This window comes from Conger conger, chromosome 13, assembly GCF_963514075.1.
Source record: "Conger conger chromosome 13, fConCon1.1, whole genome shotgun sequence".
Taxonomy (NCBI): Eukaryota; Metazoa; Chordata; class Actinopteri; order Anguilliformes; family Congridae; genus Conger; species Conger conger.
Window position 1 is genome coordinate 1,962,907 of NC_083772.1, and position 15,762 is coordinate 1,978,668.

General features: G+C 48.2%; 1 protein-coding gene across 2 annotated transcripts in view; it reads right to left on the reverse strand.

The window, feature by feature from the left end:
* Window positions 1–15,008, reverse strand: part of LOC133107845 (syntaxin-1A-like) — a 15,952-nt gene extending 944 nt beyond the window's left edge. The window contains exons 1-9 of one of the 2 annotated variants that reach the window (XM_061217089.1): window positions 14,870–15,008; window positions 12,173–12,250; window positions 11,296–11,395; window positions 6,861–6,935; window positions 4,409–4,482; window positions 3,953–4,061; window positions 2,971–3,044; window positions 2,324–2,461; window positions 161–271 (exon numbers count right to left, since the gene is read on the reverse strand). In XM_061217089.1, coding sequence (XP_061073073.1) covers window positions 161–271; window positions 2,324–2,461; window positions 2,971–3,044; window positions 3,953–4,061; window positions 4,409–4,482; window positions 6,861–6,935; window positions 11,296–11,395; window positions 12,173–12,250; window positions 14,870–14,899 — 789 coding nt within the window. In that variant the 5' untranslated portion in view covers window positions 14,900–15,008. Of the gene's footprint in view, window positions 1–160; window positions 272–2,323; window positions 2,462–2,970; window positions 3,045–3,952; window positions 4,062–4,408; window positions 4,483–6,860; window positions 6,936–11,295; window positions 11,462–12,172; window positions 12,251–14,869 lie in introns of both variants that reach the window. The other variant, XM_061217090.1, reaches the window with a different exon arrangement.
* Window positions 15,009–15,762: the final 754 nt, after the last annotated feature.

Here is a 15,762-nt window from a genome sequence, read left to right on the forward strand (position 1 = left end):
GAGGGAAGGAGAGAGGGATGGAGGGAGTGAGGGGGGAGGGAGAGAGGGAGGGGAAGAGGGAGGGAGGGAGGGAGGGAGAGAGGGAGAGAGGGAGAGAGAGAGAGAGAGAGAGAGAGGGAGGATATTTGAGAGCACACTCAGTGTCTATCCTGAGACTCACGCGCCGGCTAACTTTGCGGACGCTGATGGCGGCCTTGGTCTGCTCCTTGGCCTTCTCCACGTACTCCTCCGCACCCCGCACGTTCCTCTCGATGTTGTTCACCAACACCCCCTGCAGGCAGAGGGGGGCAGGCTGCTTCACCTGGAGGAGGCCTTCGTGAAATGGGCGCCAGAATAAATCTGTCGTTCTGGCATAAAACTGCCCAGAAGTAAGTCACACAGACCCACTAATCTGACGTGTTCAAGACAGCAGACGTTTGTGGTGAACAGTTAGCAGCAAACAGTTACTGTTGAATGATTTTAACATCCACATCAGCAGCTGTCTGTTTCGTAGTGCACCACCTTTTCAAACAGTTAGCCAACGTTAGCCAGTGTTTGCAGTCTTGAACGCACGTCAGATCTCTCACACAGCACCTAGAACTGTTACAGACAAAACAGGAATCCGTGCGCACCTGGTCCACTGTAATAACCCTTCAGAAAAACTCCCAGGTCTGCCACCACCATTACACTGAACCACAACGATCAGTTCGGGCACTGCTGATGGTCATCCTCACAGATAGGGGGCGCTATTCACTGCGATTCCCTTCTGCAGTTCTTTCAGACATTACCAATAATCTCTGTATACTTGTTATTATAATTGCTGAAAGGCATACAAATCAGGTCAGTAAAGTCTAGGGGTTTAGTAATTATAGTAAGGATTAAGTAAATCACATTGTGGTCAGATAAATATTCCTCTAGAAATTATATTTCTATAAATGAACTAGAAATGTGAGTGGATTACCTTGGGCAGTTAGTGCAGGTCCTAGACTGGCAGCACAGAGCCTGTTAGACTATGAGCCTGTTAGACTAAGCCTGTTTGCATGAGGGAAAAACGCAGGCAAAGGAAAGAGGGAGAGAGAGAGAAAGACAGAGAGAAAGCAAGAATAAACACAGCACAGACAAGTACATTGAAAGCAGTTTTCAGAATTAAGGCGTTTCAGTAATTCACATGCAGTATTCGTGGCAAGAACAACATCGATAAGACCCACAGTGAAAATCAGTACTCCCAGCACCCCTACATTCACAGTCCCCTGGACAGACTGCCTCACTTGGTTTCTAACTCTACTGTAGCTTTAACTCACTCTCAAATGCAACTCACTCTCCAAGTCTCTCTCAGACTCTCTCAGATTCTCTCTCTCTGACTCTCTCCCTCTCCAAGACTCGTTCTCTCTAAGACTCGTTCTCTCTCAGACTCTCTCTCTCTCAGACTCTCTCTCTCTCAGACTCTCTCTCTCTCAGACTCAGATAAGTGGTTATGGACTAAAGCACACACTTTGGACTTGCACTCTCTCGACCTGCCCATAGTAAATCGAGCCTCCTCCTTATTTATTCCAGTGATCATCATTCATCTTCCAGTCCCGTAAATATAAACAGAAACAAGTTTAAACTCAGGAATATTATGCACATCGACACTCTGTTCACAGCTGTGCCCCCTCGGTCAGAGTTTAAACAGCTGGTGATGTTTTCGCCGTGATGTAGCCACGCCCAACACCCAGCAACAACACAGCTGCCTTCTCCACAGTCCAGTGAGGTCACCAGCCTGCCTCTTTACTCCTTTTACCGGCCTCCTGGGCCAGGTCCAAGGAAGGAGATATTTTATGTTTTCATATATCGCAAAAGACCAAACGTCAAATCACCGGAAGCTGTCATTCTACATTTCAGCAGTTCATTTCATGTCAGGTTTTGATAATTAGTCTTGGAAGATCATTTATGGCAATAAGGTACAGCCGTGGCAGGTGTGACTGCTTATGGTAGCCATTTTTAATGCATTGTGCTTATTGATATTATTGAAAACTATAAAAATATAGCTTTCCGTCTGGCTCAGAAATAGCTAACCTAATAACCATTTTTGTTTTTGTTGAAAAGTAGATTTATTACATTACCTCAGTCATTTGGCAGATGCTCTTATCCAGAGTGACACACAATAAAGTGCAAACCAGAACCAGGGACAAGTGCAATGAAAACCCAAAAGGGAACTATGGTTCCACATGGATAAAAACTCTTGAAGAATAATTAGATAAGCATTTTATTTTATTCATTTACTTTCTGTTTTGTCCCCTCTAATAAAGTCCCCACATAGTGCAGGCCCGTGCTGTTCCTGCCGTGTCCTGCAGGGGGGGCTCACCTGGTTCTCCGCCAGCACGGCCAGGTCCAGGAACATGTGGTGCAGCTCGTGAACACTGCTCTCCAGACGCATGATCTCAGCGTGCCGCGTCTCGATCTCGCTCACCGCCTGTTCACTGATCTTACAGTCCATCACCATCTGAGCAGCAAGGTGTGGGAGAGAGAGGAGAGGGAGGGAGGGAGGGAGTGAGTGAGAGAGAGAGACAGAGGGAGATAGATAGAGAGAGAGAAGAGAGAGAGAGGGAGTGAGGGAGTGAGAGGGAGGGAGGGGAGAAGAGAGACAGAAGTACCTCTTGAAAAAGAGAGAAATCAATATTTTCCCAAATTCATTGCCTACAATAATCAATTTTAATGGCTATCAGAACCAAATAAATAAAAAATACTTCTGGGGGAAGAGGAAACAACAAGGTGGCAGCTCAATACATCTCTGCCTGCCATAATTTAAGAGAGGGTGTGGACTAATATTGATACATTATAGACTAAATGTCTTTTATCCTGGATTTGTGTGTGTGTGTGTGTGTGTGTGTGTGTGAGCGTGTGTGTGTGTGTGTGTGTGTGAGTGTGTGTGTGTGTGTGAGTGTGTGTCTGAGTGAGTGTGTGTGTGTGAGTGTGTGTCTGTGTGAGAGAGGGAGAGAGAGCAGAGCTCACCCCGGAGGTAAAGATGGCAGGGTTGTCACTTCCCAGCATACTTTCCAGCTCCTCATTGGTGATGTTCCTACCAGCTAAAGCACACACACACACACACACGCACACACACGCACACACACGCACACACACACACATACATATAGAACGTACACACACACACACAGACAGACAGACAGACATGTGCGCGCACACACACACACACACACACATACAGACACATGCACGCACACACACACACACAGACAGACATGCACACACACGCACACACGCGCACACACGCGCACACACACGCGCACACACACACAGACCAAAGAAACCAGGTGAGGGGACAATGACCATCCGGTTATTGTCATCAGAACCTTTCAGAATACACAAAGAACACATGGAAAGACTGCATGTACTAGGCCCAGGTTGACCCAGAAGATTCCCCCGGGTTCTGGTTTGGTCTCGTTTCTCGACAGGCTCGAACAGCAAGACCAGCAGAAGCCCCACAGTCACCTCCGCTCTGACAGAGCCTCATCCTACCTGCACTGCATCACATGACATTATTGGCATTTGGCAGATGCTCTTATCCAGAGCGACGTACAGTTGATTAGACTAAGCAGGAGACAATCCTCCTCTGGAGCAATGCAGGGTTAAGGGCCTTGCTCAAGGGCCCAACGGCTATGCGGATCTTATTGTCGCTACACCGGGATTAGATCCACCAACCTTGCGTGTCCCAGTCATTTACCTTAACCACTACGCTACAGGCTGCCCGCTGTGGCATCACCTCCATCCCCATGCAGGTACAGACCCAACGTTTAGCATTAAGCATACGATTTGTGGCTCTTGTCAATATGTCTGTGAAGAGAACCAGCCCTGAAACATACTACAAACCCCAGAACCCACAGAAAGCACAACAGAAACTACAAACCCCAGAAACCCTTATGAAATAACACAAACTACAAATCCCAGGGACCCACCAGCAGGGGGCAGTACTCACTGATCTCGAGCTGCCGCAGGATCCGGCCCTTACACCGCTCCCTGTAGTCTGACTGGGTGGAGTTGTATTCTGACATCACTTCCACAAATGCACGGGACAAAGTGGAATGCTGAGGGGGGGGGGAGAGAGAGCGAGAGAGAGAGGGGGGGAGGAAGACAGAGAGAGGGAGTGTGAGAGAGAGAGAGAGAGAGAGGGAGGGAGGGAGAGAAAGGTAGGAGGGAGAGGGAGAGAGGGAAAGAGAGGGAGGGAGAGAGGGAGAAAGGGAGAGGGAGGGAGAGAGAGAGAGAGAAAGGGAGAGGGAGGGAGAGAAAGAGGGAGAGAGTGAGGGAGTAAGAGAAAGAGAGAGTTAATATAATTAACATGTCATATAATGTTAATATAATGTTAATTATATGACGGTCTCTTACTCCAGCTGTGCTCTGACTTCAGGTGAACCCAGGTAGACCCCCCCCTCACCTGGGTCTTGCGTATTCTCAGGTCGGCTGATGACCTGTTCTGTCCCTCCTCCTGCTCAATGCTGTGCTGTATCCCTGCAGAGAGAAACATGTCAGACCATGTCAGACACCTCCCTCTCTTCTGGCACCATGCCCTCTTCCCTGAAGAGGGCCAGAGTCACTCCCCTCCTCAAAAAACCTTCTCTTGACCCCTCTGCCCTGAACAACTACCGGCCTGTCTCTCTTCTTCCCTTTCTCGCTAAAACCCTGGAATGGGCGGTCTGCTCCAAACTGTCCACTTATCTTCTCCACAACAATCTCCATGACCCCAACCAGTCTGGCTTCAAGAGTGGCCACTCCACTGAAACCGCCCTGCTCGCGGTCACTGAGGCACTCCACTCTGCTAAAGCAAAATCCCTCTCCTCTGTCCTCATCTTCCTCGACCTGTCAGCCGCCTTCGATACAGTCAACCATGAGATTCTGCTCTAATCGCTGTCTGGGATGGGTGTCACAGGTTCTGCACTCGCTTGGTTTTCCTCCTACCTCTCTGGTCGCTCCTACCAGGTGACTTGGAGGGGCGCAGTCTCCGACCCTCAACCCCTACGAACTGGAGTCCCGCAGGGCTCGGTTCTTGGGCCTCTCCTCTTCTCGCTATACACCATGTCTCTTGGTTCTGTTATCTCTTCCCACGGCTTTTCTTATCACTCCTACGCTGATGACACCCAACTCTTCATTTCCTTCCCCCCCGACACCCAAATCACCACACAGATCTCTGCCTGCTTGGCTGATATCTCTGCGTGGATGACTTCCCATCACCTGAAGCTCAACCTTGCCAAAACTGAGCTTCTCTACATCCCTGCTAAGTCCTCTCCGTCAATCGACCTCTCATTGACTGTTGAGGACCTTGTAGTTTCCTCCTCCCGTACGGCAAAGAATCTTGGGGTGACTCTTGATAACTGCCTCACCCTGGCTCCACAAGTATCCTCCACTGCCAGAACCTGCAGGTTCTTTCTGTATAATATACGCCGTGTCCGTCATCTCCTGACTGAGAAAGCCACCCAGCTCCTAGTCCAGGCGCTCGTCATTTCCCGCCTGGATTACTGCAACTCCCTCCTAGCCGGTCTTCCAGCGTGTGCCATCAAGCCCCTCCAGCTGGTCCAGAATGCTGCAGCCCGCCTGATCACCAATCAGCCCAGGTCGGCTCATGTCACCCCACTTCTCATTGGCCTCCACTGGCTTCCTATTGCCGCACGCATCCGTTTCAAGGCCCTAGTGTTGGCATTTCAGGCTGCTAAGGGGACTGCCCCACCTTACATACAATCCCTGATCACTCCCTACTCCCCAGCTAGACCACTCCGGTCTGCCAGCTCTGGTCGACTTACGGTTCCCTCTCTACGTGCACCTGGCGGTCGAGCTGCACGTTCACGCCTGTTTTCCGTTCTGGTTTCTCAGTGGTGGAATGACCTGCCTACCACTGTCAGAACAGCAGAATCCCTCCCCCTATTTCGACGCAGACTCAAAACCCACCTTTTCAAACTCTACCTTAGTCCTCCCTCCTGATTTCCCCTGCCCCTCCTTTCTGATATCCCTATCCTTGTCTAACCCCCCCCCCCCCCCCCCCCCCCCCCAAAAAAAAAAAAAAAAAAAAAAAAAATTATGTTTAGAACAGCATTTCCTGTTCCTGTATTTTGCTAGTTTCTGGATGTGATGCTCTGACTTATGGTAGAACCTATGCACTTGTAAGTCGCTTTGGATTAAAAGCGTCTGCCAAATGACTAAAATGTAAATGTGTCTGTCTGTGTACATCTGTCCACCACTGTGTGGGTCTGTGTGTGCGCCTGTGTGTGTGCCTGTGTGTGTGTCTGTGTTTGTCTTTGTTTGTCTTTGTTTGTCTTTGTTTGTCTGTGTCTTTGTTTGTGTGTGTGTCTGTGTATAAGTGTGCGTGTGTGTGTGTGTAGAATCATCTCATATCCAGAGTGAGTATGAGAGTCTGGGTACATTATTCCATTCATCTCACATGTCTAAACTATCAGGGTTCCATGCCACAATCATTACAATATGATGCACAGGAGATGATACGCTAAATCCAAGGACCCTTCTCAATGTCCTAACCTGTTCATGTGTACACTGAGTCATCATTCCAGCTGAAAAACACTTCTCAAGCTAGGTCTTGAAACAGCTGGTAGCTGGTTGACCAGTTCAGTACAGCTCTCAGTTAGACATGGGTTTGCTGGTTGACCAGTTCGGACAAGCTACTAGCACTAGCTGATTAACCAACTCATACCCAGCTAGACCAGCTAGACCAGCTAGACCAGCATACATCTTTATCATCCATGACCAGCCTGAAAATGCATGATAAAAGACCTGTAACAGAATCAGAATGGTAAGGGAACAGATATGATCCTCACTCAGAACAGTAAGGGAACAGATATGATACTCACTCAGAACAGTAAGGGAACAGATATGAAACTCACCCTTTAATTTTGAGCGCACTTTATTCGCCAGCTCCTTAATATCGCTCCCCAGAACCTCCAGGTCCACCTTCATCTCTACAGAAATGGTGGAGTGAGTCACGCACGCACGCACGCACGCACGCACGCACGCACGCACGCACACACACACACGCACACACACACACACACAATGCAATGTAATAAATATAATTCCCAGCCATTCCCACTGGTGCACAGTACTTCTCAATGCCAGGAACTACTCAGATGCCATTAGAACAGTTTTTGGAGCAAATTCTCTGTGATAATCTAATAATCCAATATTACAATAAAAAAATGATCAAACATAGCTTTCAGTCCCTAGAAATTAAAGTCAGGTCCTTCCTGTGCAATTACAATCTTCTGCAGTTGCATTCGTTAGGTTTTAGGCAGGGAAATTAATAATAGCCATTAATTAACAGACATTAACTGTCTCCAGTTTAAGAAATCGATCACACTGCCTGTTTGACAAGGGATGTTGATCTGCCAAAGTCCAGATACCTGGTGTTTTGGGGGCATTGAACTCAATGAATGGGCAAGCTTCCAAAGAATACCAAATATAGCTTGCAGGATACACACACACACTCTTGCACGTGTGTATACAAACACACACCAGTTAAACTTGCAGACACTGCAGCCCTCCAGGACTGGAGTTAAACCCGCAAACACTGCAGCTAAACTAAACAGAACTAAAAGCACCATTTGATACTTAAAAAGAAGAACCTCAGCATCATGTTTTCAAAAATTCCACCTGAAAAAAATTTTTTTGTGCCCTTTAAAAAAGCTGACTGCTTTTACCATCCACTGTCTATTAACATACCAACCAATCAGCTGCCCTCCATGGTACAGGCAATAGAAAAGCTTGATGCTTCTTTTGCCCTCAGCAGCACGCCGAGAGCAGACGGCCATGTTTTTCATGACGTTTCTCCCGAGGCAAACTCCCTTCTGCCTTCTGAACTGACAGCTAAGATTGCCTTTCCCCAAACCTTTGAAAAATATAATTCTTTCCTCAAAACAAAGAGGGCCTTGAACAGTGATCTCCTGCCTGAGAGATAATCACAACAACCATAACCCCAAACCTGCTGATCACACTAACCACAACCCCAAACCTGCTGATCACACTAACCACAACCCCAAACCTGCTGATCACACTAGCCACAACCCCAAACCTGCTGATCACACTAGCCACAACCCCAAACCTGCTGATCACACTAGCCACAACCCCAAACCTGCTGATCACACTAGCCACAACCCCAAACCTGCTGATGTGGCGGTAAGTGGTGGTTAGCGGTTGTAAACGGTGGTAAGTGGGGGTAAATGGTGGTAAGTGGGGTTAAGTGGTGGTTAGTGGTTGTAAATGGTGGTAAACGGTGGTAAGTGGGGGTAAACGGTGGTAAGTGGGGGTAAACGGTGGTAAGTGGGGTTAAGTGGTGGTTAGTGGTTGTAAATGGTGGTAAACGGTGGTAAGTGGGGGTAAGTGGGGGTAAACGGTGGTAAGTGGTGGCAAACGGTGGTAAGTGGTGGACGCTATATAACAGTGGAATTGTTTGCAATTCGGCAGAGAAGTGCATTTTTTCCACTAGCCATGTGTACTTGAAGACCTCCAGGGAACTTAAGTATTGTTTCTGTGTTTTTTGCATGTGAGCAGTAGGTAATAGGGAAACCTTGTTAGTCTCAGCTGTTGTAGATTTGTTGTCAAATCGCCATGTTAGGTATACCAGGTGTCTTGCTTTTCGTTATTAGTCAGCAAATCTAGTGTTTTTTTTTCACCAGCTGCCGGCAGTTTCGCTCGGTTCTGTTATTCTGAGTAGGTGATCAGAATCAGTTAGATACTTGCAGATATCCGCAGCACCTTCGCAACCACCGCCACTTCTATGCCTGCCTCCATTTCTGTGTCTGCCCCGTTTCTCCTCTTTCTGTCCCCTTACAGATGCTGATGTGTCTCACCTCCTGCTCTCCCACCGCCCTACTACTTGTGCCCTGGACCCCATCCCCTCAAACCTCCTTCAGGCAATCACACCTGACATCCTCACGTTTGTCACCTCCCTTGTTAACTCCTCTCTGTCCTCTGGCTGCTTTCCCTCATCATTCAAGAGGGCCTACATCACCCCGCTCCTAAAGAAACCCACTCTAGGCCCCTCCTGCATTCAAAACTACCGTCCGGTATCTCTCCTTCCTTTTCTATCCAAATCCATTGAACGAGCTGCCTCCAACCAACTCTCTTCCTTCCTCTCTCAGAATAACCTGCTGGACCCCCACCAGTCCGGCTTCAGACCTGGCCACTCAACAGAGACTGCACTCCTCTCTGTCAACGAGTCCCTTCAGGCTGCACGAGCAACCTCTCTCTCCTCTGTCCTGATCTTTCTTGACCTCTCTGCGGCGTTCGACACGGGCAACCACTCCCTCCTCTTAGCCTCCCTGGCATCTACAGGGATCTGTGGCACAGCCTTAGAGTGGATCCAATCTTATCTCTCTGGCCGGTCCTCCCAGGTGTCCTGGGCTGGAGGAGTGTCAACCCCTCCACACAAGATCCCTTGGCCCCGTTATCTCTGCTCATGGCATCTCCTATCATTGTTATGCCAATGACACCCAACTCTTTCTCTCCTTCCCCCCATCAGACACACAGGTCTCTACCCGTATCTCCGCCTGCCAGAGAGACATCCAGAGCTGGATGGGCAACCACCATCTAAGGCTCAACCCAGGTAAGACGGAGGTGATCTTCATCCCTGCTTTAACCTCTCCCTTCTCTGATTTCTCCATCTCACTAGGGGATACCACAGTGACCTCATCCCCTAGTGCAAGAAACCTTGGAGTGGTGATGGACAACAGGCTATCCTTCTCCAAGAACATCGCTACGGTGACCCGGGCATGCAGGTTCTTCCTGTACAACATCCGGAGAATCCAACCCTTTCTCGCCACCTACTCCACTCAGCTCCTTGTTCAAGCAATGGTCCTGTCCCGCCTGGACTATTGCAATTCTCTGCTGGCTGGCCTTCCAGCATCTGCCATCAGACCCCTACAACTCATCCAGAATGCTGCAGCCCGTCTGGTATTCAATGTTCCCAGACATTCACATGTCACCCCCCTGCTCAGCAACCTCCACTGGCTGCCTGTTATGGCTTGCATCAAATTTAAAACTTTGGTGCTCGCATACCAGGCAGTTAAAGGATCAGCCCCTGTATATATTCAATCCCTAATCAAGACCTATACACCAACAAGACCCCTCCGTTCTGCCACTTCGTGCCGTCTGGCGCCTCCCCCTCGCCACACCTGCACTTCATGCTCACGACTGCTGTCTGTCCTGGTCCCACGGTGGTGGAATGACCTCCCGGTGGATGTCAGAACGGCAGAGTCTCTGACCTCCTTCAAGCGCAGACTGAAGACCCATCTCTTCAGGCTACACCTTTCCCTCCCCAACTCACAATCACTGTGATTAGCCTTAGACCGTAATGCCACTTATGTATAGATATCGTTACTTGTATTGGTACTGTTGTTTTTATTGGCTGTTGTATTGTTGTATTCTAGCTGCCAACTGTGGTATGCTAGTTTGAAAGTTGATTGTACTCTTCAAGGGTTCTGAATTTCTGTATGTTTACACTAGGACTCGGAACTGTACTGTCCTCTCAGGTCCACTTTTGCACTTGTTCTTGTGTTTGATTTGCACTTTGTTGTACGTTGCTCTGGATAAGAGCGTCTGCTAAACGCCACGTCATGTAATGTAATGTAATGTAAACGGTGGTAAGTGTTTGTAAACGGTGGTAAATGGTGGTAAGTGGGGGTAAACGGTGGTAAGTGGGGGTAAACGGTGGTAAGTGGTGGTAAACGGTGGTAAGTGGGGGTAAGTGGTGGGAAACGGTGGTAAGTGGGGGTAAGTGGTGGTAAGTGGTGGTAAATGGTGGTAAGTGGTGGTAAGTGGTGGTAAACGGTGGTAAGTGGGGGTAAGTGGGGGTAAACGGTGGTAAGTGGGGGTAAATGGTGGTAAGTGGTGGTAAACGGTGGTAAGTGGTGGTAAGTGGGGGTAAGTGGTGGGAAACGGTGGTAAGTGGTGGGAAACGGTGGTAAGTGGTGGTAAACGGTGGTAAGTGGGGGTAAGTGGTGGTAAATGGTGGTAAGTGGTGGTAAACGGTGATAAGTGGTGGTAAACGGTGGTAAGTGGGGGTAAGTGGTGGGAAACGGTGGTAAGTGGTGGTAAGTGGTGGTAAACGGTGATAAGTGGTGGTAAACGGTGGTAAGTGGGGGTAAGTGGTGGGAAACGGTGGTAAGTGGGGGTAAGTGGTGGTAAACGGTGATAAGTGGTGGTAAGTGGTGGTAAATGGTGGTAAGTGGTGGGAAACGGTGGTAAGTGGCGGTAAGTGGTGGTAAATGGTGGTAAGTGGTGGTAAAAGGTGGTAAGGGGTGGTAAGTGGCAGCGGTAGCGTACTTTCGTCCGGGTCGGGCGCTGCCAGGATGGCGCTGTGGTTCCGTCTCATTTCCTCCACCTTCCTGCCGAGGGCGTCGATGAACCCCCGAACCTCCACCACCTGCAGAGCACGGCATCATGGGCAATCTGCCACAGTGCAGGCAAGAACGATACGCGGCAGGCAGACCTGTGTCAAAATATTATTAGTTTTGGATTCAAATAATTTCCTGCGTTTGACTAATCTTGCCTGGTGTATTGGAACAAATTAAATGATCCCCAAAAGTGTAAATCCCGCCCACCTGCACCTCCTTACAGGCTCATTGCTTTTCCCTGGTGTTAGCGCCAGGGCTGATTAATTTAATTTCCTGTCTTTCAACAAATACAAACATGTCACTTAAAACTTACACCAAAAGGTTCTTAATTAATACTTGATAGGTAATTTTAAATATGCATTCTCTCATGTCATGTGTAATGAGAAATATCCCACACATCGGGGCATATACAAATAAACGCACACACACACGCACGCACATACACACACACACACCAATGCGCACCTACGCGCACACACACACACACACACACGCACACCGACGCGTGCGCGCACACACACGCACACCTACATGCACACACACGTACACACACACCTACGCACACCTATGCACGCGCATATATACACACACACCTATGTGTGCTATGAATGCACACCAGCATGTCTAAATGTACAAATACACTTGCACATGCACACACATGCATGTCCTAAGTCCTGCAGATTACTGGGAGCTACGCACACTGCTGATCTCAGAGGTCCTGATTTTAATGTTCATATTTTTAGGAAAGTGAGTATATGTGTGGGCTTAAGGTGTGAGGTGCAGAGGGGTGGTGTGGAGGTTCTCACCTGCTCAAAGAACTCATCCATGAAGCACTCGTTATCCATGCCGACTGCCACCTCCTCATCTTCATCACTGTCCTTACCCTGGAAACACATACACACGCACGCACACGCACGCGCACACACACGCACGCACACACACACGCACGCACACACACGCACGCACACGCACGCACGCACACGCACGCACACGCACACACACGCACACACGCGTACACACACGTACACACACGTACACACACGTACACACGCACACACACACGTACACGCACGCACACACACACACGTGTACACACACACAGGAAGGACACCATTGGTGACCACACGTTGTTACACCAAGGCATTATAGATCACTCACCCACTGATAACAAATGATAAAACATACATGCATAGAACCTTCCCAGTTTGCTATTTGGACTGAGATGACAGCACAGGGTATTTCATACCAAAAGCACAGCTAAGTCATTTTTCTTCTAAGAATAAGGGGCCATGTTAAAAGGTGTCCCTGACCTGGTTATTGATGATATCACACAGAGTTTAGATTTAAGGCTGATCTGTGAAACAGACTGATTCCCCCCTGATGCAACTAGTTAACGTAGTTAAATGCGTTTCAAACGTGGACCAGCATACCTGCATACAGGACACAAGCTGCACGTCATGGCAGCAGGCGCAAGAAAGCAGACGCAGCATAAAAGGTGAAAATTGAGGGGACAAGAGGTAAAGGAAGGATGGAAATGAAAGCTGATTTTATCTCCCAGTGCAGGAGCTGGGTGATCCTGAGGACAGGGTGGTGTGGAACCTTTCACTTGTCAGAGTGGGGGAGAGAGACTGGCCCAAGAGAGGAGAGGAGGAGGGGAGAGGGGAGGAGGAGAGAGGAGAGGAGGAGAGGGGGAGGAGAGAGGAGGCGAGGGGGAGAGAGGAGGAGAGGAGGAGAGGGGGAGGAGAGAGGAGGAGGAGGGGAGAGAGACTGGCCCAAGAGAGGAGAGGAGGAGGAGAGAGGGGAGGAGGAGAGAGAGAGGAGGAGAGACGAGGAAGAGAAGAGGAGGAGGAGAGAGAGAGGAGAGAGGAGGAGGACAGAGGAGGAGAGAGAGGAGGAGGAGGAGAGGAGGAGGAGAGAGGGGAGGAGGAAAGAGGGGAGGAGGAGAGAGAGGAGCAGAACTGAAGCTGTGGCTAGGAGCTAGCAGGATACGCAGGCGTGAATGCTCTTTTGTAATCTACAAATGAAAAACCAGTCTTTGGACTGTGGGGGGAAACTGGAGTACCCGGAGGAAACCCACGCAGACACGGGGAGAACATGCAAAAAGGCTGACGGGGATACGAACCCAGGACCTCCTTGCTGTGAGGCGGCAGTGCTACCCACTGCACCACTGTGCCGCTCACTGAGTGGACACACACACACACACACACACACACACACACACACACACACACACACACACACACACACACACACACACACACACACACACACTCACACTCACACTCACACACACACACACACACAGACACACACAGACACACACTCACACTCTCACACACACACACTCACACTCTCACACACACACACACACACACACACACACACACACACACACACACAGACTTTGTTGTCATGTCACAGAACACAGACTGCCATTTATACACTGGTGAACCAACTCAACCATGAGCTGAGTTGAGTTAGTGTATCATATATGTGTATGCGACTCATTTCTGATTTGTTGACGATTTTCCCAACAAATCCAAGTCATAAATAATTAACTCATAAAAAATCAACTCCTTTGACACTAACACGCCAACTAACAGACATTACTTATCTATATGGACATTCCCACTGAATAACTGAATTTAGTACATTTCACATTATTGCAAAGTTAGAGAGAGGACTAACCATATAGCCACATAAATGAAGGATTATTGCAAAGTTAAATTAACGTTGACGTGAGTCTCAACCTACAGTATCATGACGCACCAAAAGAAGACTCCGCCAATCACGTGATCTTTGTGGAAATAAGTTCACTCCGTATCAGGTGAACTGGGTTCAAAAAAGCAGTTCTGTGAGCGAAACCGTTGTGCGGCTCTCTGTTAAACATTGATCAGCATTCCGGGGAAAGGAGAGAGCTGCCAATCGCAAATCCCGAAACTCTGGCCGTCACCTCCGGTCCAGGGTTCGGTTAAATAACGGAGAGAGCAGATCACAGGCTCTGTGTTAATCATCACTGTTTGGTTAGTCATGCTCGCTAGTTAACGGCTCACTCTCCCTGCGCTCGGTGTGTACACTGGGTGTGACTGACCTAGTGCCTGGCTGGACTGTCCGTCTCCAAAGTGCAACATGCCGCGAGTATTTTCACATATACGATGATTCGATACTATCATCTTGCTAAATTAAACCCACGAATATATTCACAAGTATATTCTGTGTTTGTGAGTGAGTGAGAGACAGACAGACAGGGAGAGGGAGAGATAGAGAAAGGGAGGGACTCTCACAAGTCTGTTGGTTTTATAGCGATAGCAAAAGCTAGTTACAAAATCGGTTTAAACAAAATGTCAATCATTACAACCTATCATCTAGTCTCTAGTCTACGCGTTCATTGTAGCCTATTATGCGTATGTGGAACTGGCATATACAACCGTTAATTTAAATTATAGCCAAACGTCTTCTGTCGCCATCAAACTTATTAAAACGAAATAAGTGCCGTTACTTACAGTTCGCAGCTCGTGCATGCGGTCCTTCATGGTGTTAAACGGGCGGACTGACTTAGTTTCCCAGGAACCTAGTCTAAGATGCTGATATAATGTCTCTAACTCGATTTCTACCGCGTATTGGCTTCATTTTCAAGAGCCGCTGTAAGGGGCGGGAGCGCGCAAATATCGTGCGCGCGCACCAACCTTTTTATTGAGAGAGAGAGATTTACATTCCATTTTATTTTATTTGTATGAGAGCGGCAGGTGGCACACCGAGAAAGCAAGACTTTTTTAAATTCCCCATCAGAGGAAAACAAACGTAACGCACTGGACCAAAGAGTAATAGACAGCAACGTTAAAATGTCAAAATTGAATTGAACAAAATTCACCGACTCCTCTAAAACAGGATATAGAAGATCCTTCGCTTGTGCAAGAGCGACCTCTGTTGACACTACAATGTCATGTATTAAGCGTTTCCCATCAAATCAAAAAATATATACCAAGCATACTTGATATAAACTTCAATTATACTCAATACGTAAAAGTATTCTTAAGTACAAAATAGTACACTTCAGGTATACTTCAGCAAGTTATTATTTTTTTATTATTATTATTTATTTTATTTTTTTGTTTTTACATGGGATGTCTTGTATACTTGCTTGGCTGAATGTGTTATTTTAAAACACCACTTAAAAGGCAAAATGGTGCGTTCACAGTTGCTATACGGGGAGAAGGCAGCAGATGGAGAGAAAGAAAGGTCAAAGGTCACAGGTTTAACCTGCGGAGGCTGAGGGCAGGGGCAGAACACAGAAATGAGGATTGTGGGTATGCATGAATCCTAAACGATGTGTGATGGAGAACAGTTTACTGCGAGAGCAGTAAGTCTGTGTGAAACAGAAACACAGCGGAGAGGG